Consider the following 26,905-nt stretch of genomic DNA (forward strand, 5'->3'; position numbering starts at 1 on the left):
ATTTTACATTCTCTCCAACAGTGCACAAGGGTTCCAATTTCTCCCTATCCTCACCAACATTTGTTATTTTCTGTTTTTTAAAAATAGTAGCCATTGTACTATGGCCATACCACCCTGAATGCACCCGATCTTATTTAAAAATATTAGCCGTTCTAATGTGTGTGCTTGAGGTGGTATCTCATTTTTTGGATTTGCATTTCTCTAATGATTAGTGATGTTAAGCAACTTTCCATGTGCTTGTTGACTTTTTGTATGTTTTCGTTGGAGAAATCTTTATTCAAATACCTTGCCCACTTTTGCATCAGGTTCGTTTCTTTTGTTAGTGTTGAATTTTTGAAGGTTTTGGGATCAGTTTTTAAAACTATTTATGCAAAAATATCATTGGGAATTTGGTCGGGTTGCACTGATTCTGTAGGTCACTTTGGGCAGTACAGGTGTCCTGCAACAGCTAGTCTTCAGGAACATGAGATGTGTTTCCATTTATTTATGTTCTCTTCAATTTCTTTCAGCAATATTTTGTAGTTTTTATTGTACAAGTCTTTCACCTTTTTGGCTATGTTAATTTCTAAGTATTTTATTCTTTTTGATGCTATTATAAATGGACTTTTTTTGTAATTTTCTTTTCAGACTGTTCATTGTTTGTGTATAGAAATGCAAATGATTTTTTGTGTTGACTTTGTATCCTAACACTTTGCTAAATTCGTTCATTAGTTCTAACATTTTTTTAAAATACAGCATCTTTAGGGTTTTCTGCATATAAATTTATACCATCTGTGAACAGAGATAATTTTATATCTAGTTTTATTATCTTCTTTTAATAACATTTTTATTGATTTATAATCATTTTACAATGTTGTGTCAAATTCCAGTGTTCAGCACAATTTTTCAGTCATACATGGACATATACACACTCATTGTCACATTTTTTTCTCTGTGAGTTATCATAGCATTTTATGTATATTTCCCTGTGCTCCACAGTATAATCTTGTTTATCTATTCTACAATTTTGAAATCCCAGTCTAGCCCTTCCCACCCCCTGCCTCCTGGCAACCACAAGTCTGTATTCTATGTCTATAAGTCTATTTCTGTCCTGTATTTACACTTTGTTTTGTTTGTTTGTTTCTTTGTTTGTTTTTGTTTTTTTAGATTCCACATATAAGCGATCTCATATGTTATTTTTCTTTCTATTTCTGGCTTACTTCACTTACAATGACATTCTCCAGGAGCATCCATGTTGCTGCAAATGGCATTATGTTGTCGGTTTTTATGGCTGAGTAGTATTCCACTGTATAAATATATCACTTCTTCTTTATCCAGTCACCTGTTGATGGACATTTAGGCAGTTTCCATGTCTTGGCTATTGTAAATAGTGCTGCTATGAACATCAGGGTGCAGGTGTCATCCTGAAGTAGGATTCCTTCTGGATACAAGCCCAGGAGTGGGAATCCTGGGTCCTACGGTAAGTCTATTCCTAGTCTTTTGAGGAATCTCCACACTGTTTTCCATAGTGGCTGCACCAAACTGCATTCCCACCAGCAGTGTAGGAGGGTTCCCCTTTCTCCACAGCCTCTCCAGAATTTGTCATTTGTGGATTTTTGAATGATGGCCATTCTGACTGGTGTGAGGTGATATCTCTTTTTGATTTGGATGTCTTTTGTTTCTCTTTCTTGCCTGATTTCTCTGGCTGTAATTCTCATAGTGTGTTAAGTAAAAGTGATGAAATGAACATCCTTGCCATATTACTGATCTTAGAGGAAAAGCTATCAGTCTTTCAACACTGAGTATGACGTTTGCTGTGTGGTTTTCATATATGACTTTTGTTATGTTGAGGTAGTTTTTTCTTTTCTTGGTTTATTGAGTGTTTTTTAAATAATGTAAGTTAGTTGAATTTTGTCAAATACATTTTCTGCATCAATTGATATGATTATGTGTTTTTTCCCTTCATCATGTTAATATGGCATAATATATTGATCCAGTTTTTTTATGTTGAACCATCTTTGCACTCCAGGAATAAATCCCACTTTGTTACAGTGTACAATCCTTTTAATATGCTGGTGAATTCTGTTTGCTAGTATTTTGTTGAAGATTCTTTGCATCAGTGTTCATTAGGGATACTGGTTTGTAATTTTCTTGTAGTGTCTTTGTCTGGCTTTGTCATCAGGGTTATTCTTGCCTTATAGAATGACTTTGGAAGTGCTCCCTCCACTCCAGTATTTTGGAGGAGTTTGAGGATTGATATTACTTCTTCTTTAAATGTTTGGTAGAATTCACCAGTGAAACCATTAGGTTCAGGACTTTTATTTGTCAGAGTATTTTTGATTACTGATTCAATTTCCTTGCTAGTTATAGTTCTATTCTGATTTTCTATTTCGTCATATTTAGTCTTGGTAGGTTTTGTGTTTCTAAGAATCTGTCCACTTCATCTAGGTTATCCAATTTTCTGGTATATTGTTGTTCATAGTAGTCTCTTATAATCCTTTTTATTTCTGTGGAATCAGTAGTAATGTCCCCATTTTCATTCAGAGTTTAATCATTTGAGTCTTTCTCATTTTCTTAGTCTATCTGGCTGAAGGTTTGTTATATTTGTTGATCTTTTTGAAGAACCAACTTCTGGTTTCATGGATTTTATCTATTTTATTTCTATTTTAATTGTCTATCTTTCTATTATTTATTGTTTTTAATGGTTTACTACTTATGCTTTATTTTTTATTTTTTTTAATGGAGGCACTGGGAATTGAACCCAGAACCTTGTGCATGCTAAGCATGTGCTCTAGCACTGAGCTATACCCCCAGCCCTCTAGTATATATTGTTGACTTACAATAGTGTATTATTTCCCTTTTCCTTTATCTGTGCTTTAGTGTTATTATCTCCTTCTTTTTCTAGCTTTGGAACTAGCTTGCTCTTCTTTTCTAGTTCCTTAAGTTTTGAAGTTAGGTTGCTAATTTGAGATCTTTCTTGTTTTTTAATATAAGCATTTATGGCTATAAATGTCCTCCTTAACTCTGCTTCTGCTCCATCCCATAATATCTGGTATGTTGTGTTTTTGTTTCCATTCAGCTCTAAGTGTTTTCTAATTTCCCTTGGGGTTTCTTTTTTGTTCCATCGGTTGTTTAAGAGTGTGTTATTTAAGTTCCTCAAACTTGTGCATTTTCCAGTTTTACTCTTTACTTCATCCTGTTATGGCCAGAGAAGATATTTTGTATGAAATTTACCTTTTAATGTCTATTGAGACTTAGTGTGTGGCCTAACATATTATCTACCATGGAAAATGTCCCTTGTGCACTTGAAAAGAAGGTGTGTGCTCTTGTTAAGTAGGATGGTCTGAAGATGTGTTAAATTTAGTTGGTTTATCATGTTAAGGTTCTCTGTTTCCTTACTTATCTTTTGGCAATGCAGGTCATTATTGAGAGTGAGGTGTTGAAGTCTCCAACTCTAATTGTAGAGCTGTTTATTTATCCCTTCAATTCTGTCAGGTTTTGTTTCTTGTATTTTGCTTCTGTCATTAGATGTGTAAATGTTTATATTGTTATATATTCTTCCTGTATTGAATCTTTTATTAATATATAATGTTCTTTGTCTCTTGTAAGTATTTAAAATTTAAAGTTTATTTTATCTGATGTAAGTATATCTACTACTGTTCTCTTCTGGCTAGTATTTGCATCTTTTCCCATCTTTTCACTTTCAATATATTTGTGTCTTTAGTGAGTCTCTTGTTAAAAAAACAAGCACATAGTTGGAAGATGTGTTTTTGTCTATTCTACCAATCTCTGTCTTTGATTGGAGAGTTTAACCATTTACTTTTAAAGTGGTTGCTGTTAAGGAGAGATTTACTACATCATTTTGCCATTCATTTTCTATGTGCCTTATAGCCTTTTTGTCCTTAATTCACTGCTTTACCATCTTCTTTGGTGTTTAGTTTACTTTTTTTGTAGCAAAATCCTCAACTTTCTTTCTCATTTATTTTTGTTTGTGTCCTATAGCTATTTTCTTTCTGGCTACCAGAGGGGTTACATTTAATATCCTAAAGTTATAACAGTCTAACTTCAATTTATACCAGCTTAACTTCAATCATGTGCAAAACCTCCTCTTCCTCTCATTGGTTGTTGATGTCACAAAATTGCATCTTTATATATTGTATGGCCCCAAACATAACCTAACTATTCTTTTAAATGTATTACTCTTTCTTTTTATTGTTTTATTCATATGTAATTGATATAACATTGTATTAATGTAGCAGATTAGACTTTCAGATTATGTGATAAACTACATATGGAGTTACAAACCAAAGTTGCAATAATACTAGCTTTAAGACTAATGAAAAATACATTAGTTATTTAAACTATGTAGAAAACACCATGTGGAGTTACAAACTTTGGTTACAATAATATTAAGTTTTATAATTTCCCATGTATTTACTTTTATTAGGATCTTTATTTCTTCATGCAGCTTTAAAAAAATTGAAGTATAGTCAGTTATAATGTGTCAATTTCTGGTGTATAGCATAATGTCCCATTCATGCATATACATACACATATTCATTTTCATATGCTTTTTCATTATAGGTTATAAGATATTGAATATATTTCCCTGTGCTATACAGAAGAAATTCGTTTTTTATCTATCATATAAATAGTAGTTAGTATTTGCAAATCTATAACTCTCAATTTATCTCTTCCAACTCTTTCCCCATGGTAACCAGAAGTTCTTTACTATGTCTGTGAATCTGTTTCTGTTTTGTAGGTAAGTTTGTTAGTGTCTTCTTTTCTCTTTTTTTTTTAAGATTCCACGTATAAGTTGTATCATATGGTATTTTTCTTCTCTTTCTGGCTTACTTCATTTAGAATGATGATCTCCAGGTCCATCCATGTTGCTGCAAATGGCACGACTGCATTCTTTTTTATGGATAAGTAGTATTCCATTGTATAAATATACCACAGCTTCTTTATTCAGTCATTTGTCAATGGACATTTACATTGTTCCCATGTCTTGGCTATTGTAAATAGTGCTGCTATGAACATTGGGGTGTATGTAACTTTTTTTTTCAAACATTTTTTATTGAGTTATAATCATTTTACAATGTTGGGTCAAATTCCAGTGTAGAGCACAATTTTTCAGTTATACATGAACATATATATGTTCATTGTCACATTTTTTTCTCTGTGAGCTACCATAAGATCTTGTACATATTTCCCTCTGCTATACAGTATAATCTTGTTTATCTATTCTACATTCTGAAATTCCAGTCTGTTCCTTCCCATCCCCCACCCCCTTGGCAACCACAAGTTTGTATTCTATGTCTATGAGTCTGGATTTTTTTGTATTTATATTTTGTTTTTTGTTTTTTGATTTGTTAGATTCCACATATGAGTGATCTCATATGGTATTTTTCTTTCTATTTCTGGCTTACTTCACTTACAATGACATTCTCAAGCATCCATGTTGCTGTAAATGGCATTATGTTGTCATTTTTATGGCTGAATAGTATTCCATTGTATAAATATACCACTTCTTCTTTATCCAGTCATCTGTTGATGGACATTTAGGCTGTTTCCATGACTTGGCTATTGTAAATAATGCTGCTAGGAACATTGGGGTGCAGGTGTCATCCTGAAGTAGGGTTCCTTCTGGATATATGCCCAGGAGCAGGATTCCTGGGTCATATGGTAAGTCTATTCCTAGTCTTTTGAGGAATCTCCATACTGTTTTCCACAGTGGCTGCACCAAACTGCATTCCCACCAGCAGTGTAGGAGGGTTCCCTTTTCTCCACAGCCTCTCCAGCATTTGTCATTTGTGGACTTTTGAATGATGGCCATTCTGACTGGTGTGAGGTGATACCTCATTATAGTTTTGATTTACATTTCTTTGATAATTAGTGGTATTGAGCTTTTTTTCATGTGCCTGTTGATCATTTGTGTTTCTTCCTTGGAGAATTGCTTGTTTAGGTCTTCTGCCAATTTTTGGATTGGGCTGTTTGTTTTTTTCTTATTAAGTCATATGAGCTGCTTATATATTCCAGAGATCAAGTCTTTGTCAGTTTCATTTGCAAAAATTTTCTCCCATTCCGTAGGTTGTCTTTTTGTTTTACTTATGGTTTCCTTTGCTGTGCAGGAGCTTGTAAGTTTCATTAGGTCCCATTTGTTTATTCTTGCTTTTATTTCTATTGCTTGAGAAGACTGTCATAGGAGAAAATTTTTGAAATGTATGTCAGATAATGTTTTGCCTATGTTTTCCTCTAGGAGGTTTATTGTATCTTGTCTTATGTTTAAGTCTTTGATCCATTTTGAGTTGATTTTTGTGTATGGTGTGAGGGAGTGTTCTAGCTTCATTTATTTACGTGCTGCTGTCCAGTTTTCCCAACATCATTTGCTGAAGAGACTGTCTTTATTCCATTGTATATTCTTTCCTCCTTTGTCGAAGATTAGTTGACCAAAAGTTTGTGGCTTCATTTCTGGGCTCTCTATTCTGTTCCATTGGTCTATACATCTGTTTTTGTACCAATACCATGCTGTCTTCATGACTGCAGCTCTGTAGTATTGTCTGAAGTCTGGAAGAGTTATTCCTCCAGCCCCTTTCTTTTTCCTCAGTAATGCTTTGGCAATTCTAGGTCTTTTGTGGTTCCATATAAATTTTATTATGACTTGTTCTAGTTCTGTGAAATATGTCCTAGGTAATTTGATAGGGATTGCATTAAATCTGTAGACTGCCTTGGACAGTGTGACCATTTTAACAATATTGATTCTTCCAATCCAGGAGCATGGGATATCTTTCCATTTTTTAAAGTCTTCTTTAATTTCCTTCATCAATGGTTTATAGTTTTCTGTGTATAATTCTTTCACTTCCTTGGTTAGATTTATTCCTAGGTATTTTATTATTTTGGGTGCTGTTTTAAAGGGGATTGTTTCTTTACTTTCTTTTTCTGTTGATTCATCATTAGTATAAAGAAATGCAGTTGATTTTTGAACGTTAATCTTGTAACCTGCTACCTTGCTGCCTTTCTCTCAGCCACTTTCTAGTTTTCCCTATAAGTGTAGTTGCCTTTGAATATCTTAGTTTTTGACTTTTGGTTCCTAAAAGGGAAAAAAGAGAAAAATAAAGATGAGAAAAGAGGAAGATGAAGGCAGTTTCAGCCCTTTAAATCCCCTGGAAGTCACTTCAGCCAGAGAGTTGTCTTACAGCAATGAGGTAGGTACAACATCTGTGGTCGCCCTCCTCTTTATTGGCACCTCTGTGATCAGAAGTAGCAATTAGTGATTGGAGCACAGATCTCTGATATTTGGAGGACTGCATCCTTTTTGCCACTCCTGGTTTCTTCAGAGCTGCGTGCAAGTTGCCCTGGGAATATGTGCACTGTTGTCTGCCATAGGAATGGGGCTAGGGGTTGGTTAGCTTCTTCTGTGCTAAGAGACAAAATTGACCAAAAATTAACTACCATGTACTATGCAAGACTTTATCTGTAAGTTGCAAGCCTTCAATGGACTTCAGAGTTCCAAATGTTTATATGACAGATTGTGCCAGTGCAGCTGTCTAGGTGCTTCCTACTCTCCTATCTTCTTAGACTTATGTCCCCTCCCTTCTTTTCAGCCAAATCTCCTTCACAACTGCCTGTCTTGATGAAGCACAACACCTTCAGACCATCTGATAGATTCAGAGGCAAGAGCCTTGCATAGACCTCATTGACCCCCCTTCAGGGTCTTTGGTCAGTGACTTCTCTCTAATTCTACAGTGGATCCCTCAGGACATTACTCGCCCAACTTATCCCACAGTTGTGCAGAATCTAATTCCTCATATCATCTATTCCATATCACTCCTAGTGACCCTGCACTTCCAAAAGAGCCCTAACTGAACCAAATGATTCACTATATGTATTTTCTTGTGTGTACACACAAGGGATTCACTCTAGTATTTGTTTGTGAGTGAAATACGAAATTATGCAACATTTGAAAGCAATGGTAGGTAAACTTTTTTCCAAACTGACTTTTTCAACGTGACTTTCCAGCAGCAATGCTTGAAAGAGTCTGTGGATCTACATCCTAACACCTGGTATGGTCAGACTTCTTAGTTTCTGCCAGTATCATTTTACTAAGATGATAATTTATTCTGTTCTTGATTTGATTTCCTTCTGATTGTTAATGAAGTTGACATCTTTTTACATGATTATTGGCCTAATTTGGTTCTTACCTCTGAAATGTCTATTGATGTCTTTTGGCCAGTGTTTTCTATTGGGTTATTTGTCCTTTTCTCTTGATTTGTAGTAGTTGCTTACATGTTATTGATAACATTCCTTTGTCAGTTATAGGTGTTGCAAATATATTTTCCCAGGTTGAAACTGGTCTTTTCATCTTCATTAAATGCACTTTTGTAAACAGTCCCTTTGTAAAGAAACCGTTCTTGAATTATCATTATGGGACATAGGTAGCAAGGTAGGGTGCACCTTTTGCAATATAGCTTTTGAGAGGCATGAGAGCAGTCATAATTATAAAGCTGGTGGAAAATGTGGTAACTTTAGAATAGTGGGGTATCTTGGTTAGTGTTGAGTGAAATTGAAACAGTAAAGAAAGAAAATGTCAGCCTTGGGTCAGCCCCCAATCTCCCACCTTCCTTGTAAACTCAGGGAATAGTGTGAAAATCAGAAATCCTCCATGATAGTGTTTAAATAGTAACCATCTCCTGCAGCCAGAGGGTAAACAGTACTGAAAATTAGGCCCAATACTTAATTGTTAGAGTAGTAGGATTACAAAGAAGGTTGAACTCAAAAGCTCCAAAGCTTCTTCCACTAAGAAAGGGCACAATAGTGAAAAAACAGGGCCCTAAGACCTGGATGAGTACTTTTGCCTGGGGTCTGAGGCCATGCAAAAAATGGAAATGGAGGTTTAGGCTATTCTGGCAGGTGGAGAGCACTGTCCTGCAGAAGTGCTGGCTAGGGTGGAGGGAAACACAAAAAAAGACATGATGAAAATCATTAAAGGCTTAATTGTACTATTGTTACACCATAACTAAATATTTTTGGCTCTGAAAATGTGTTGTATCTTCCTTTATGGCCATGATACAGTATAACGTGTGAATGTTTCACAGGCTCAGAACAAGTGTGCCTTCTGTAGCTGTTCTTTCCAAGGTCTGCATATGCCCAGCAGGTCAAATTTATAGAATATTTTGTTCAAATCAAGTGCATCATTTTTAGTATTTTGTCTGCTTGTACTATAAGTTACTAAAAGGTAAATGTTAACACATTACACCATAACTGAATTTACATAATTCTTCCTCTAGCTCTGACAATTTTTAAATTTTACATTTTAAAGCTCTGTTTTAGGTGCATAAACATTTAGAATTGCATCATCCCTCTTAATCTCCATTAATGCTTCTTGCCTTACAGTCTGTTTTGTCTGAGATTACCACAGTGACAGCAGCTTTCCTTTGACTAATATTTGCATAGTATGTCTTTTATCATCCTTCACTTTCAACCTTTCTGTGGCCTTGTGTTTTGTATTTCTCTTTTGTAAACACTATTGGGTTAGCTTAATCAGCTTAATATTTTATATTACATTTATATTATATGTAACATATATAAAATATTATATACATATATTTCAGCCCCCCCCAAAAACTTTGGGCATCTTAGTCCATTTGTATCTGAGTCATATTTGAGCTTACTTTACTGGAGCTCACTAAGCTTCTTGGATGTGCAGATTCATATCTCATCGAATCTGGGAAGTTTTTGGCCATTACTTACTCTCTCTATATATCTTCATATGTTGAAAATGTGAATTCTAACAGATGCATACAATCCAGCCCCATATCACATGATCCATTCTAGTTTCCTTCCTTTTGATCTTTGTAACTCTCTTCTCTTTTGTGTATGCTTCTCAATATATTCACTTATTTCATCCATTCCCTTGTGAGCTACCAACCTCCCCGCCATGCCACATAATGCTTTCCTCTCTCACTTCAGGTTCTGAGATTCTGGTCAGTCTAGTCTATACCCTCAGCCAGGTGGAGCCCTGTCATCTTGCTTCAGATCTTACTTCCCGCATCAGGCCACCCTCCCCACACACACAGGGCCTATTCCAGGCCTCTGCCACTCCCAACCCCACCGTGCACACATTCACGTTGATCTGCTCGCCTAAGAGCTTCACCTAAATTGCACAGGAAAGGAAAGCATACTGGGTCTTGCAGTGTCATCCCAAATTCATGTCCACCTAGAACCTGTGACTGTGGCCATATTTGGAACAGCGTCTTTGCAGTTATCATCAAGTTTTGATGTGGCTGTACTTGAGTAAGGTGGGCCCTAAATCTGATATGACTAGTATCCTTATAAGAAGAGGAAAATTTAGACCCAGAGACCCAGAGACAGGGAAAACTCCATGTGAAGATAGAGGCAGAGATTGGAGGGTGCATCTGCAAGCCAACGGATGCCAAGGATTGCTGGCAACCATCAAAGGCTAGAAAAAGCGAGGAAATCTCCTCCCTTAGAGACTTCAGAGGGAGCACAGCCCTGAGGACATACTGATTTCAGACCTCTAGCTTCCAGAACTGTGAGAGAGCGGTTTTAAGCTACCCAGTTAATGGTACTTTGTTATCATAGTCCCAGGAAACTATAGCTAAGGAGAAGGGAAAAGAATAGTCATTTTCATTTCTGAAGGATGGTTTCCCTGGCTTATCGGTGGTTTTATTCAGCACTTTGGACAGAGCATCACTCTCCTTGCTTCTCCTTCTGTTGTGACATCAGCTGTCCATCTTATTGTTGCTCCTTTGAAGATAATGTAAGGTTCCCCATTCCTTCAGCTGCCTTCAAGATTTTCTCCTTTAGTATTCAGTAGTTTTATGTTATGGATGGGTGTGGCTTTCTGCGTGTGTGTGTTTTATTCTGTTTGAACCAAGGGGTGGTACCTTTCCTTAAGTTTGGAAAGATTTCTGCAATTACCTCTTTATGACTGTGTCTTCTCTTCTCTCTCACTTTCTCTAGGACTTTAAGTACTTACATGTTGGACTTTGTCAGTGTACCCACTCTTCTTTTACTCATGCCTTTGTTTTCTGGTCTACATTATAGCTCCTTTCTTTTGTTTCAGCTTCTGGTTTACTAATTCTCCAGCTGTGTTAACTCTGCTTCTAAATCTGTCTGTTGAGTCCTTAATTCATGCAGTTGTACACATTAGTTCTAAAATTCCAAATTTTTTCTCCCTACCCCTATAGGATTGTCAAAATTGCTGCTCAGTGTCTCAACTTTATTCTAGAATCAGTAAAAGGATTTGGGGAAAAAGTGGCTGCCAGGTTTGAATCTCTGAATTTCAGTCTCCTCTGGCTCTCAGCCCGTGATTATTCATGACTTTGTTAACTTGTCACTACCTTCAAGAAGATTCTAAAAGTACTTTTCCAGCTTTTTCTAGTATTCCTCAATGGGAAGGTTGGGCCACATTACCCGTATGCCCTTAACAGAAGCAGACATCTGGCATCTTTACAAAAATGACTTTCTGTTTGCTACTGGTTAATAGCAAAAAGCTTGATTTCTGTATATTGGTATTGTAGCAAGTTACCTGTTATTTTTAATTATTATTTTTATATATTTTTTTGGATTTTTTCTACTTAGAAAGTTATCATGTTTTAATATATTTTTGTTCTTATGGAATACATCAATACTTCTAGTACACAGTTGCTTCCAATTTCCCTCTAAGAAAAAAAATTCAAAGATTTTTGGTAGATAAACTTTGTCAGATCAAAGAATTCCACTGTGTTTTAGTTAGCAAAAAGTTTTATATCTTGAAAGAGTATACATTCTTTCAACATTTTCTCTCTGCCTTTAGGATGATCTTAAAATTCTTCTTCTTTATTATGAACATGCTTTGAATGACAATAATAGATTTCATTAGGTTAAACTATCCTTATATTTTTGGGATAAACCTGACTTGGACATGGTGAATTATCTGTTTTTTCATGAGGTTCAAAATTATTTGTTAATATTTTCTCTGGAGTATTTTTATCTGTTTCATGAGTGAGACTGTCCCATAGCTTTTCTTTTCCATGCTTTCCTTTTCTGATTCCCAATCAGTGTTATATTGGCTTTATAGAATGAGTTGGATGTTATTCCTTCTTCTTCACGTTTTGATAGTTTTTTAAATAAAATTTGAATAATACATTTTTTTTAAGAGCTTGAGGAAACATGGCCCTGGTATTTTTATTTGAAAAGATTTTAATCTACTGCTTTAATTTATGTAATAAATAAAAAAAAGAAGTTTAATAAATATGGTACTATTGAGCTTTTCTATTCCTGAGTCATTTTTGATAAGATACTGTCCTAGGATTTAAAATTTTTACTAAAAACTAGTAGAATAAATTTATTTATTATTTCCTCTTATTACTTTTTCATCAATAACTAGTTTTTAAAAAAATATTTTTTATTGAGTTATTGTCATTTTACAATGTTACATCAAATTCCAGGGTAGAGCACAATTTTTCAGTTATACATGAACATACATACATTCATTGTCACATTTTTTTTCACTGTGAGCTACTATAAGATCTTGCATATATTTCTCTATGCTATATGGTATAGTCTTGTTTATTCTACATTTTGACCTCCCAGTCTGTCCCTTCCCACCCCCCACCCCCTTGGCAACCACAAGTTTGTATTCTATGTCTATGAGTCTGTTTCTGTTTTGTATTTATGTTCATTTTTTTTTAGATTCCACATATGAGTGATCTCATATGGTATTTTTCTTTCTCTTTCTGGCTTACTTCACTTAGAATGACATTCTCCAGGGGCATCCATGTTGCTGCAAATGGCGTTATGTTGTCATTTTTTATGGCCGTGTAGTATTCCATTGTATAAATATACCATTTCTTCTTTATCCAGTCATCTGTTGATGGACATTTAGGCTGTCTTGGCTGTTGTAAATAGTGCTGCTATGAACACTGGGGTGCAGGTGTGTTTTTGAAGTAATTGATTTTTTTTGGCTTATATGATTATCTCCGTTTTTTTGTGTTTATTTTGCTGTTCTTTTCCCAACTTTTCAGTTTGGGCTCTGTATTAACTCAGTGCTTTCTGCCTCACAGACATTTAAGGCTATGGACTTCTCTTCTGATTTGACCCGTGAGCTGCGTGTAGGAGCCCATTTACCCCTTCGCCGTGGTTGTCTCTCTCACTTGCTGCACTCTTGGAGATCTTGATACCATGACTTTAGTTTTTTTCAGTTTATCGGTGGTGCAGTGGACATCAGGCTTCACAAGTAGGTTTGTGTTCGATGAGTGTGCGTGCTCTGTGCTGCTGGTGTCGGCTTGACTGGGCTGGTGGACTCTGCTCCTAGGTCTGGTGTGCCCTGACTTTTGCATCCGCTCACCCCTCCCTCCTCCTTCTTGAGGCCACTGTAGCCAGGTCTTGGCCATCTTGCTGTTGAGACTGCTTTTGGGAGGCCCCCTTGCTCCCTGTCAGCCTTCTGGAGACACGCCTCCGGAGCATGCATGCAGTGGACCAAGTCCTTCCTTGGCACCATGTGCAGAGTGTCCCTGCACATGATGCCCTCCTTCTAGCCCTGTATCTTTCTGACTCCTGCCTCTGACCCTGTCTGCCGAGTCCTCCCCTCCACCTGGTGCCACACCTTGACTTTGGCTCCCTTCCATGCACCCTCCTTGGTGTCCCTGCTAGTCCTGGGAGTATCAGCCACAGCGCCATGTGCAGTCCTGGATTTACTCCTCCTCCTCCAGTGACTTCTTCCTAAGCCCCAGAGCCCAGGTCCAACAGCAGCATCCACTCCCACATCTATTCCTGCGTATGTAATTGGCAGCTTGAACTGGCCACACTGAAGGGAGAGTTGTTGACCCCAGAGCTCAGTGAATGGCACTGCATTCATGCTGTGATGCAGGGGATCTCATGGGTGCGACTTCTCTCTGCAGACCCTCAGCTCCATTTTCAGGCATATGCATGATCTGAGCCCTTCTCTCTGCTGCCACTGCCCATGATCTGCCTCCTGCTACTCCCCCAGCAGGACTCCTGCACAGACCTCTAGGGCCCTTGACTTAAGCCCTCCCTCCAGTGCAGCTGACTTTCCAGTGCAAGATTGAAACACCCCCCCGAACCCAAATGCCTCTGGGAGCATCCCATCACCCCAGAGCAAGGCGTGAAGCTTGAACGGGCTGGTATGGCCTCACTTTGTCTTCCCCACCTCCTCGTCCCCAGTCTCCCAGCTTCTGATGCAGCCCCACTAGCCTTCCTGCTGCTCCTTGAACTTGTAAAGCACATTTCTGACCCAGGACCTTTCTGCCTTCTGCTCCTTCTGCCTGGATGTGCCTCCCTGATGCCTGCAGACCCTTCATCTGCCAGGACAGCACCTGGCACTGAGGTGTCTGTCCTCGCCTGGCCTCCTTGTCTTCGGTAGGGCATTTGATCTGTGTCCAGTTGTGTTGTTCCTCTCCCATCAGGGCAGTGGTGCCACAGAGCAGTCACACTGCACACTCCCACTTGGATGCCTGCTTGGCACATGGTAGGCTGCCATGAACAGTTGTCACCTGAACTGATGGTCAGTTGTTTAAAGTCACTACTTTGATTATGTGTGATGTCTAACAATTTCATGTTTTATTGGCTATTTGTTGTTTACAAACTACTGGAAATGATCCCTCCACCCCCACTTCCACTGAAAACTTCTTATAGGTCAGATTTGTCCCATTCATTGCATTTTTTCCAACGCTCATTTAGTTGGACTTTCTGATGGTTAATTTTATGGATTAACTTGGCTAGGCTATAGTGCCCAGATATTTGGTCAAACACTAATCCAAAGAGTGAAGGTATTTGAAAAATGTGTTGATATTTAAACCAGTAGACATTGGGTAAATCAGATTGTTCTACATGGGTGGGCATCATCTAATCAGTTGAAGACCTTAAGAGAAAAAAGAGTGAGGTTGCCTGAGGAAGAGGGAATTCTGCCTGCAGATGGCCTTTGGACTCAGACTGTAACATCAACTCTTCCCTGGATCTCTGGACTGCTGGCCTGCCCTGCGGATTTTGGATGCTCCAAGCCTTCATGATCACAGGACCCAATTCCTTAAAAATCTCTCTTTCTCTCTATGTATATATCAGTATACACACATACGTTTATCTGTCTGTCTGTCATTTCTGTCTCATACATCTACTCTTGGAGAACCCCGACTACTGCAGACTCTTTTTGATGTTACTCACTTTGCCCACTCTCTCTCCCACAGCATTTAACTTTTTGTTTGTAGAGACTTTATCCTCATAGATTTAAAATTTTTTCTTTCTGTAGGCAAATCTCTCAATGTCACTTTTAAACTTCCTGGCCTTGGTGTCATTCTGAGAAAGCACTCATTCACCCCAGTGGAACGCAGACAGGTTCCCGTAACTTCCTCTGGCCTGCTTACCGATTTGCATGCTGCTGGTTCCGACTTTACTCTTGTCCTGACCGTGAGGGCAGAGCCGCTGTCCCTGATCTTCCTGTCCCCCAACTCTCTTTTGAGGTCTTGTCCCAGCCACATGCCTTCCAGAATTAACTCAGTCAACACGGGCCCGGCTGTGGACCAGGAATGAACACATTCCTTGGCTGGAGATCACAGCCTGGTTTCTGCCCGGGTCCTGGGAGGCCTCAGTCCACAAGCCTCAGAGGGCAGGGCTGGCTCGGAACCTCCCCCAAACACTGAGGGAGGGCATTCAGTCGTGCCTCACACAGGTGGCCGGGGGGTGGGCTCCACACCAGGGGACTGGGCTCGTCAAGCCTTGATTTAGGGGTAGGAGGGCGGGTGCGTCCTGTTTGTCGCCAAAGCTGGAAACAGATGTTTCTGCCCCGAGAGGAGGGTGCCAGGCGCGTGGGGTCGTGGTGACTCGGGTGAGCTGCAGAGCATGCAGGACCAACGGCCCGGGGCTGGGCGGAGGCCAGTGGCTGTGCTGCCAGGAAGGCCACAAGCAGTCTTGTGAGGGGAAATGGCTGGCCCCAGGGCCCCGGGCTGTCACACGCCTCTGGCAGAGATAGACTGGTGGTTCTTGAAGATAAAAGAGGGTCTGCTGGAAGGCCCCCTGGGTTTTCCTGTTGAAGAACTGAGTGAATGGCCCGGCTTCCACCCGACAGGCTGAGGCCCCGGCTGTGGTTGGAGGGGCTCTCGTGCTTTGCGTGAAAATGTTTCCTTGGCAGAAAGAAACTCAAATATAGGCTCCTTGGGCCAAACCAGGCACCCTCCATGCTCAGGGAACCTGCAGGCTTTGGTGTCTGGCCTCCCTCTGGCCTCCCTCCCGGCCTCCTGGGGCCTGCAGACGGGACTCCACAGCGCAAACCCTTGGGGCTGTGGACTTGGGGACAGCTGGGTAACAGTGACGATCGCACGGGGGCTCCTGCAGTGAGGGCCCTGTGCATGCCCTCCTTGGAGGCTCTGAGGCCTCTCCCCCCAGGCAGGCCACCCCTTCCTTCCTTCACACCTCCCTTCAGCTGTTGCTCTCGAGGGACTTCAGGTCCTGACTGGAGGCAGGCAGTACCCAGGGCCCCACAGGTAGTGACACACTGAGGAAAGTGGGGAGCGAGCATGGACCGTCATAAGCAGGGTGGTGGGGCCCTTCTGGGCCCTGGGCCTGGCTGGGTCAGTGGGGAGGCATGAAAGTTTTGATTTCACTCTTGTTGTAACAAGAACCCATCACTGGGTTTGAGCTGGGACTCCCAGGACAGATTCAGGTTTTAAAAGACCCCCCTGGCTGTGGGCTGGGGGGTGGGTGAGCCTGGAGTCTGGAGCTGGTCACTTACTGAGATGGGGCAGAGTGGGCCACGGGTTGCTCTCAGAAGGGAAGTTGCATGGCACACTCCACTGGGCCTGTCTGTCCCGGGAGGGCCCGTGACCTTGGGACTCGGGCGCGGCCCTGACCTCCGTTGCTCAGTGAGTGTTTGCTGGCACTACTGCCCATGGGCTCTGGTCCACGTGTTGGGGCTCATCAGGGAGATAAAACCCTGTGCTCTTGGAGTTAACCTTCTAGGTTTCTAGGAGGAGAAAGAAATGACCAACTAGCACAATGCGCACGTGAAACTTGGGAAGGGCTGGAAGGGGCAGAGGAGAGAACTCGGAGCGGGGGTGGGGGGGTGGGGGAGGTGCGCCGTCGTTCTGGGCAGGGCCACGGGGCAGGCTGCAGGGAAGGACTGGGAGTGCACGTCCAGAGGCCGGGAGAGAGGTCTCTGTCAGGGGACAGCCAGGCCGGAGGCTCTGACGATGGAAGGACGGGAGGTCAGGGTGCGGACCCATGTACAAATTTCGGATAAAATGTGAGGCCCTTTCGGGCAGCGGGCGAGCTGAGCCCTCATCGGCGATCTCGCGACAGGGCCACCTCGCTGCCAGGCTGGCTGAGAAGGCTGCAGCGGGCGAGCTGGGATGGGAGGCCTGGAGGATGTGACTGAGGCCCTGCAGACACGGCCAGCCCCAGGAAAGTGGGCAGAGCTGGGGCAGGTCCGCTGCTAGACTGGGACGAGGTGCAGAGAAAGATGGGAGTCCATTCAGAGTTTGGACCTGAGCTGTGGGAAGGATGGGGCGCTCTTGCTGGGATGGGGAGGACGCAGGGGACAGGCTGCTTCTGGAGGGACCAACGGTGCTTTCCTTGTTGCGGCCACTGCAGCAGATCCCCGCAGGCACTTACTTGCCTTCTCACCGACTGGAGGCAGGAGCCTGACACGAGCCTCGCAGGACCTCAGGCACGGGTGGGCGGTCCTCCGTCTTCGCAGCCAGCAGCGTAGCCTCCTGCCTCTATGTCACCCGCCTGGCTTCTCCTTGCCGGGGTTCCCCTGCCTCCCTCCTGCGAGGACCTTGTGGTGACACTGGGCCCGCCCAAGAAGCCAGGGTCTCCTCATCGTGTCAGGATCCCGGGCTAAGCACATCTGCCCGGGCGCCACTCGCAGGCTCCAGGGATCAGACCAGCAGCCTCGCAGCCACGTTCAGCCTGCCATCTGGACGGTCAGCTGCGGGTGTGCTGAGTGTGAGACGTGTGGCCGCCCTCCCAGGCCAACATGTGAAGTAAGGGCCACATTCAGGGATGGGGTGGGCGTGGAAGCCACGAAGAGGTGCTGCTGGGTCACAGGCTGGACTGGGGGACGGGGGGACGGTGTGGCATCGGAGCCAGACTAGGAGTAAGACCCGGAGTCCGAGGGGTGGGCAGGCCGGAGAGGGGCAGCCTGGGCACCGACCACTGGTCTGCAGAGTGGAGGCAGGGAGGCCGCCCGAGGCTGGCACCTGCACGGTGCCCTCCTCGCTGGCCTCCCCGTGCGTGGCTGGCCCCTCACCTGGCAGGGAGAGGAAAGACTGCAGTGGACCAGGGCCCGCTGTGGGGGCCCTGGGGACAGCAGGAGGCCGGAAGTGACCAGCCACTGACCAGTGACCAGTGCCAGGGTCTCTCCAGGTCCCTTCAGACAGCACTTCACCAACTACTCACCCCACTCTACGTGAGGGGGGCTCTCACCCTGTCTGATGGAGGGAGTGGGTGCGAGGGGGGTCTCAAGGGCTGCCCAGCTGTGCAGACAGTGAGGGGTGGGCTGGACCCCCCCCAGGGCTCTGTGTGCCCAGCCGCTCCCGTCTCACCACTCAGCGCCGCCTTCTGTGTGAGCGCCCGTGTGCTCGTGTGTGTGTTGTGCGCGGTGTGCGTGCCCGTGTGTGGGCACAGACTGCACACGGGTGTGCTTGGGCACAGGCCCCTGTGTTTGCCTGTGTTTGATGTGGGGAGCGGGGCCTCTCAGCTCTGCCGGCTTCCGCACCATGGCCGCCCCCGCTGCTGCTCCGACCCTGCTGGCAACCCATCCTGCGTGTGTGTGGATTCTCCTGGATGTCTGCCCTCAGCCTCCTGCTCCTCTGACCTGGGAAGAGCCAGACTGCTGGGACAGAGAAACAGGAGGCAGGTGAAGTGAGCCAAAGCTGTTTATGGGGCGGGACAGTGGGTGGGAAGTCAAGGGGGCTACAGTCAGGACAACTGACTCTGGGGGGAGAGCCTCCTCTCTGGTGGGCTGGGCTCTGCGTGGAAAGAGGAGAGCCAGGGCAGGCGGGGTGCGAGCAGAGACGGGGCTGGAAGGGCCCTGTGCACAGGACGGAGTGCAGGCTGGGCCCTCTCTCCTCTGGCAGCTTCCCTATCCACGGTGCCGGCGTCTGCTCTCTGGGGCAGCTTCGCCCGTGGCAAGAGCCCAGTGTCAGGAAGGGGCTGGTGGGTACAGGCTGCAGGAGAGGGGGCACCGAGAGCAGGGTCCCTGGAGCACACGGCACAGCTGGGGCCTTGCTTCTCTTGGAGGACAGGGTGCAAGCTCCCGTGTCTGGTCCCCTCCTGCCAGCTGAGTCAGGGCCCCCCATCCCAGGCGAGTGGGTGTGGAGTGCCTGTTCTTCTCTAGGGGGGCTGCGGGTGGAAGGAGGGGTGCAGCCCTACAGCTGAGAGGGTCCGGGTGGCCCACCAACGGCCCAAGTGTTCCTCCCTCTCCCTCAGGATCCCCGGGCGGACTCCAGTGTCCCCTCAGCCCTGGACGCAGGGGCGCTGGCTGGTGGGCGAGGGAGCTGCCCACCCGGCCGGGCGGGGTCCTCACCCCACCTTAATGAAGGGGATGCGGCCGCTGTAGACCAGAGTCACGAGGAGCAGGGCCGTGAAGGTTAGCCACAGTCGGTTGGTGTCCTCCAGGCCAGAACAGCCACTGCCACGCTCGCCGTGGCTCTGGGAGGTCCAGGAGGCCAGACCTGGGGAGGAGCAGGTGCCGGTGAGAAGGTTGGTCCTGCGCCCGCCCCAGCACACGGCAGGCAGCTGACAGCCAGGGCCTATGCTAGGGGTGCCCTGCCGTCCCCGACCAGCATCTGAGAACTGCCTTCTCCCTGCCAGGCTGCGCGGGGCGCAGGGAAGACGCGGACGCACGGGGGCGGCCCAGCCGGCTGTGCAGCGGCAGCCTCCCTGGCCAGGGTGAAAGCAAGAGCTGACGGTGCCCGCCAGGCAGAGAGAAGAGGGCGCGGCATCACGGACGCCCGGTATCGGGAGAGCCTGGCTGGGGAGAATGACAGGAGCCCCGGGCGCCTGCAGCGGGGTGCTCGGTGTTCCGCGGGGGAGAGGCCAGAGCTGAGCAGGGCCCAGGATCCGCTGGTGGCTTTGTCCTGAGAGTGGTGAGGAGCCATCCACGGGCTTTAAGCAAGGGCACGTCGGGACCAGCCTGTGTAAGGGGAAGTCATTCCTGATGGAGACTGGAGCGGGCGCAGGGCAAGGCAGGGTGGGAGGGACGTGTGGGCGTCCAGGCCCAGAGCGCACGCCGCGATCCGGCGGGAAGGCCTGTGGGCAGGTGGGAGGTGCTGCGTCCTGGGACCTGTCACATGTCATAGATATTTCCAGGTATTCACTCTGTGCGTGGTTTTTGCGGGTCCACCTTGTGTTTGACCACAGCTGCTGGAGGTGGGGTCCGTGGGTGATGCCAGCTGGGGACCACTGGCCACAGGGCACGGGGGGTAAGCATGCAAGTGATGTGTGCATCAGAAAACTTTTTACAGCAGTCTGTTGACTCTCATAAGAAAACACCGGCACGTCTTGGTTTCTGTTTCACTTTTCTAGTATTAATCCCCACTGTGCTCTACGAAGGTACTGGTCCACGATTAACTGGGAGAATTAAAGAGGCCACAGTCCTGCGGCACGGAGAACTTGAAGGAGCCTGTTCTAGACTCTTGGGATGCAGTGACGAGGGGCCCGGGGCCCGTCCGACGGCGAGACCCAGGGACAGCCCCCCACGGACGTGCTCCGTCCAGGTAACGGCCAGGTGCACGGGTCCCCCATGACCCAGGCCTGGGGGGCAGGGCGTCCTCTCAGACACACAGGGGAGCTCGTGTGAATGAGAAGCGCGAGTCCGCTGGCTGAGAAGGCGGAAAGACTTTGGACGGGAGACGCGGCGTCGAGAAGAACTGTAGGTGGGAGGAGTCATGCCCCGTTCTCGCCTCTCGAGAGGGACAGGGCAGGTCGGCGGGCAGTCCCTCGGGCACAGTCCCGGAACCCCTGGGGCAGGGCCTGGAATTTCTTCTTAGGGCACAAGGAAGCCGTGAGGAGCGTTTCAGATGAGGGAGCAGTGACATGACCAGATCGCGTTTGACTCCAGCACCCGGGCCCCCGGGCTGTCACTCTGACGTTGTGTTTGGATTACGAGTGAGGGGTTTCCGCTTATTTGCGTCTCGAAGTTTTGATTGGATGCTGCGCGTTGTGCACAGACACAGCGAGCCTGAGGCAGCATGTGTACATGCGTCTTCCACTCGCCTCGGTCGGGCTGGGTGGCAGGAGAGGTGGCTCCTGACTGCGCCTTTGGGTGGGGTCGGGCTTTGGGCTCGAAGCTTCGTGCAAGGCTGGAGACGGCTTGCTGCCACCCCGCTCTGCTCCCAGCCGCTGCTCGCCCAGCCACGGTCCCGGGTGGGGCGGTCAGTGGGTGGGGGGGATTTTCTGGGGCTCATCTGTATCGCCCGCCTCGTGCCAGCCCTGCAGACACGAGATCCTGGCTGACTCCCTCACACCCCCTCCTGTCACGGACAGCCACACCTCTGTCCTTCTGCGGTTGGGGTGGGGACAAAGCGGCCAAGTGCCTCTTCTCCCCTGAGAATTGAGGTCAGTGCGACATCTCCAAGCCCTCAGCTCTTCAGCTACAGTTTATTTGCTGGTGTCGTTTTCTTGCCGCCTGAGTGACTATCTTGCTACTGACTGCATCCTAAGTGGAGACGGAGCCCTGATGGGGTTTAAAGATCACCCTGGCCACGGAGTGAGGGAGGCAACACTGGCTGGGAGACCTGCAGGGAGGGGAGAAATGGCGCAGGGCCCATGGAGAGAAGCGGGAAGATTCAGGAGTCGGGGGGGGGGGGCTGCCAGCTGCGAGGGTGACAGAGGGGCGAGGTGTCCTGGCTTGTCCATGGGCCTGGGCAGAGGTGGCCATCTCATGAGGTGGGGCGTGTGGGCTGAGGAGCGGCCAGGCCAGAGGGACGTTTAACCATGATGACAACCGTAGAGGGAGTGCTTGTTCTGCGGGGGACAGTGGTGGGCTGACCCTAGACTGGAGAGGGAGAGGGTGGCCTGTGGATGCAGGACGGGGGAAAGGCCACAGGACTGCCCAAGGCAGCAAAGTCACCACTGCAGGGACAGCTGGCCCAGTGGAAGCAGAGGCTGCAATCCAGCTGGGGCTGAGGCCACGGAGGACTGGCTGTGGGGCGGGGGCGAGGCTGCCCTAAGCAGGGAGCAGTTCTGGACCCCTCCACCTGTCTGGAGGAGGGGTCCAGGCAGGGAAGCCCCAGCTGCCTTCCTGAGCACGCCTCTGGGCTCAGACCTGGGGCGGGTGGTGTGGCTCTGGCCTTCTGTTGAGGGCTTCCTTCCCTCACTCCTGGAGGCCCTGGGGACTGGCCTGGCCACCTACAGCTTCTGCCACCCACTGTCTCCAGAGTGTGTGGCCCTGGCAGGTGGATATACCTCTAGCCCCTGCAAAAGGTGGGAGAGTCTTGGGCCAAGGCTTGGGAGGCGGCCCGACCAGACCCTCCCGGACCTGAGACCAGGAAGAGCTGGCTCTGTGCCTGGGGCGGCCGGTCTGCAGGGTGTGGAGGATGGCAGGCCGGGAGTTGGGTCAGTGTGGACTTGGCTCTCAGGGAGCCCTTGAGGGGGTGGTCCTCCCTCGGACAGACTGTGGGCCCGGTCAAGAGGCCACTTCAGCGACCGCGGAACGGACGGGCCTGAGGGGCATGAGCCCTGGCAGGCGGCCCAGCACAGATGGCGCCCGGATTGGGAGGGGCTGTGCTGTGAACATGGGTTGTGGACAAATGGTCCTGGCCCCAGATGGGCAGCCAGGAACGGGGCTGGAGCTTCAGGAGAAGACCCGCTGGGGCCCAGGCGGGCCGGGGTGCAGAGGGGCAGCCACACTCTGGGGGATCCTGCAGGGCTGGAGGGACTGTTGCTCAGCGGGTGGCCGTGCTGCCAAGCCCGTCGGGGGAGGCACTGGGGCTGGTGCTGCTGTCTGGGCATCTCTGCTGTTGGAGGGCTGCCCGTGGCGACGGTCAGGGCTGCACGCAAGATCCCTGACCCTGGTGGAACTGGAGGCTTCCTGCCCATCCCCCACAGCCCGCCCCACTTTGCTGACTCTGGTCCCCACTGGGCATCTCCCTCTGCCTGGCTCCTTTGGTGGCCTAGGGCCTGGACCCCACCCTCCAGCTCAGGCTGCGCTGTGTGTCCTGCTCCCTGCCCGACCCAGTGTGTCCACCACTGTCCCACTGGTGCTGCGCTGGGCAGGGAGAGGCACTGGTCTGGGTCCTGCCCTCTAGCGGGGCGGCAAGGTGTCCTGGCAGGATGCCTCAGAGGGGAGGGTGAGCCCTGGGCCCCCACGAGAGCCCCTTCTCGGGCAGGTGCCTGTCCCTCTGCCCTCTGGGTGGCTTGCAGTCAAGGTCGCTGTCAAGCCCAGCACTCACTCCCAGGTGCATCCGGCTTCCAGGGTGCTGCCTGTGCTCCTGGGTGGGTGGAGACCTTGGGGGCTGGGGAGGCTCGCATGCCCCTGGAGAGCAGCTTTCTGGGGTGACTGCCCTCATGCCTAGCCCAAGGGAGGCCCCAGGCTCTGTGCCCGGTGACAGGCACACCTTGTGGGGAATAGCTGCTTCTTGGGGCCTGGGGGGCATGGCACCACCTCCCTCCCTTCCTGGGCCAGCCCGGTGTGTGCACAGGGGGACAGGTCGGTAGGGTAGCTGTTGAGACACCTAGAGGCCCCAGGGCGGGGAAGCATGCACTCCAGAGAAGGACCGGCTGGGCTCGGCCACAGCCCCACCCTGCTGCCCCTCTGCCTCCAGCCCTGTCTGTGGGGCTGACTCACCGCCAGTGTCCAGGCTCCAGCTGGTATTGAGCAGAGTCCAGGAGGCCTCATGCCCGACCACACAGGTGTAGGCTGGCCTCCCGATGGCCCTGGGTGGCCGGGACGCGCAGGCCGCTCCAGGTGCTGAACACGGCATTCCCGCTGGGCTGGGCGGTGGGGCGCCCGGCGGCAAACCAAGAAGGGCCCACTTTGCACTGGCCCTCCAGCCAGGCAAGGAAGATGTCCATGGGCGGGAAGCCAGACACCTCGCACAGGAGCCAGGAGCCTGCCTTGGCAGAGGTGGGCGGGTCAGCTGTGGTCAGGATGCGGACAGTGAGGTTTCTGGGGGCCAAGGCAGCTGCAGGGAGAAGCCCGGTCCTGCTCAGGTGGCACTGGGACCACTGGGAGAAGCCGGTGGCCGGAGGACAGTCATGGAAGGAGGTGGCCAGAGCAGCTGCTGGGCTGGTTGAGGTGTGGGGTGCCTGGGGCCCGTGGCCACCCTGTCTCCTGACCTGGGAGCTGGCCTCACCAGGTTCTCTCTGTGCTGCCAAAATCACTGGGGCCTGCAGGCCAGGGCTGCTCAAGGTGCAGGTGACTGAGGCCCCTCTGCCCAAGAGGCTCCGGGCAGGGCCACGTGGCTGCTCTGGCTCCGGGAACCTTCAGCTTGCTTGGCGTGTGCCTCCTTTGGGAGCCTGCTGTGAGGCTCCCTGGCCCCCTCCAAGCACAAGTGGTCTCCTGCAGGTTGTCCCCCAGCGCCAGGCAGGTGAAGGTGGCCTTGACCTGGAGCCAGAGGCCCTGCAGGGGAGGGTGCAGCAGGCAGAGGCTGGGCGGGTGGGTGTGGTTCTGACACTCTGCAGGGGTAGGGTAAGATCAGAGAGGGTGCATGGGAGTCCCTGCCGGCGGGGGGAGGGGGTGGTCCTGGGGCTGGCCAGCACCTCCTGGGTGTTTCTGGTCACTGCCCAACCCCAGGCCTGCCCTCTCCCCAGCTTCCAGAAGTGTGGTCCCAGGTGACCTCCCATCACTGGGCAGGGGTCTCACAGCCCAGGCCCTCTCTGGTGTCCCCTGCAAGTCCTCCACCCTTCTCCCCAGCTCGGTCCCCCAAGTGACTGACCTCTGAGGACAACCTCTTTTGGGCTTCCCAGCATCCAGGCTTCTGGCTGGGGGGGCTGGGGGGCTGGTGGGGATGGTGGCTGGCACTGTTGGGGAGGGGGTGACTAAGGGTGTCCTCTTGGCTCCTTAGAAGGTGGGGGTTATGGCCCCCCGGCCCCCCGGCCCGCAGCCCCAGGGGTGGCAGCTTGGCTTCTGGTAGTCACTGCTCCCTGAGTGTGCCTCCTGGCTCTGGTGGGACCCTGACTGCTCACTGCTCACGAGTATCTGTGCTAAGGGCCCAAGGACCTTCCTCTTGTTTTAGGGTGAGAATGGACAGTATGTTATCAGGCCATAAATTTGTGACAGACCGCCTGTCAGCCAGCTTTTTCTGTAAAGTGCCAGACAGTAAATATTTCAGGCTTTAGAACTACGCAGGGTTTCTGACCCGTCCTCCTCCTCCTTGTCCACTCCTCTGAAACTGCAAAGGCCGGGCCCAGGCTCTAGAGAGCAGGCTTCGGCTGCGTCTGGCCTGCGGGCAGTGTGACAGCTGGGCCACGTCTGGGTTGGGGGGCCCTCCTGGGGTGGGGTGTGCAGGCCTGTTCTGAGGGCTTGGCTCATGGGCTCAGCCCACCTTGGGCGTGCCCTAAGAAGGGTCCTTTTCCACTGGAGGGCAGTCCAGCCCCAGAGCCGGAGGGCCCAATCTGTCTTCCTGGATCTCCACCTGCTCCCTCCCAAAACTGCTGGGTGGCCGACTGGCTGCAGATGTCACAGTCAGCTCTGACTGCCGGCACTCTGGGGAAGGGGTGCGTTTGGCACACACCCTGCTGCAGGCGACCTTCTCCTCTGGAGAGCTGGCGTCTCTTGACTCGTGCATGCTTTGTGTGCCTGAGCAGACCTCCCCGAGCCCAGGGCTGGAGTGTCCGGATGAGCACAGTGGGAGCAGATTCTGGCTGGGGGGTGAGCATCCTGGCCAATAAGCCCACAGAGACACCCCAGCAGGCCACGGCTTCTTTGAGCTTCAGTGCCCAGAAGGCCAGCGAGGGAGCTGCTACTCTCCGTCTGACTGCTCCCCTCTGCCAGCTGCTTCAGCCTCCAAGGCTCAGAGTGAGGGCACGCTGCCCAGGGCGGCGACAGGGTGAAGTGTGACCCTGGGCCCCAGGTAAAGGGGCAGGAAGGCAGCTCACTCCGGGGGGTCCTGCCGTGGCCAGCTCCTGGGTCTGGCCGCCATGGCTCCCCGGCCCTTTGGGTGGCACGCTCTATTTCCGTGAGGGTTGTCGGGCTCAGCGCCGCATCCCTAGCTGCCTGTGCAATGTGTCCCCACATGAGTTCCCTCACAAGCTCATGACTCAGCTGATCCACTGATCCAGGTGGGTCCGGTGCTGGCCACGGGCCTCCCTCTCCACTGTGCTCCTCGCGGTTTGACTGGCAGGTCACCCGTTCAGAGAGGCTGAGGGCCGCACAGGGCATGAGGCGGCATCTGCCAGTGCCCAGCCTCCTGGGCACAGTAGGCCCCCCTCGGGGCAGTGCCCCACTTTCCTGAAGACTCTTTGGAGAAGTCACAGAGGGCTACCTGAAGGAGGCAGCTGAGGGGCCGGCAGGCAGATGAGGGTGTGCTCGGATGGGGGTCGCTAACCTAGATTCCTCATCGTGGTGCGGGCCTCTGGGCAGTCCTCTGATGGGGCCGACTTGAGGGCCAATACAGCGGTCATGGTCTGCTTAGGTGCTGAAATCAGAGGGGCAGTGAGCAGTTGAGGGTCACAATGTGTTGTCCCCTGGGTGGGAGCGTTAGAGCAGGCAGACAGCTAGATGTGAGCAGAGAAGGGGGACGCAGACCAAACGGCAGGAACTGGGCAGAAAGGAGGGGCACAGGCCAAATGCAGGGAACCACACATCACGAGAGCAGCAGGGGTCCCTGGGCAGAGAAGGAAAAGCAGGAGCCTTTGGGCTGATAAGGGATCATGCTTTTTGGGGTGACAAGTGGCCTGGAGAAGAACAAAGAAAGGTGAGAAAAGGCAGGAATCTCCAGTGTCCGAATGTGACCTTTTGCTCACT

At 49.0% G+C, this 26,905-nt stretch overlaps 1 protein-coding gene and 1 pseudogene across 1 annotated transcript in view; one reads left to right on the forward strand and one right to left on the reverse strand.

Moving 5' to 3' along the window:
- Nucleotides 1-21,112, forward strand: part of LOC135321365 (uncharacterized) — a 95,409-nt gene extending 74,297 nt beyond the window's left edge. Inside the window, exons 8-9 of the mRNA XM_064486362.1 lie at nt 20,551-20,714; nt 20,988-21,112. Of these exons, the coding sequence (XP_064342432.1) occupies nt 20,551-20,714; nt 20,988-21,005 (182 nt within the window). The 3' untranslated portion in view covers nt 21,006-21,112. The remainder of the gene's footprint in view (nt 1-20,550; nt 20,715-20,987) is intronic.
- Nucleotides 14,773-24,634, reverse strand: LOC105106627 (immunoglobulin delta heavy chain-like; annotated as a pseudogene).
- Between the last annotated feature and the right edge of the window lie 2,271 nt (nt 24,635-26,905).

This window comes from Camelus dromedarius, chromosome 5, assembly GCF_036321535.1.
Source record: "Camelus dromedarius isolate mCamDro1 chromosome 5, mCamDro1.pat, whole genome shotgun sequence".
In the NCBI taxonomy this organism is placed as follows: Eukaryota; Metazoa; Chordata; class Mammalia; order Artiodactyla; family Camelidae; genus Camelus; species Camelus dromedarius.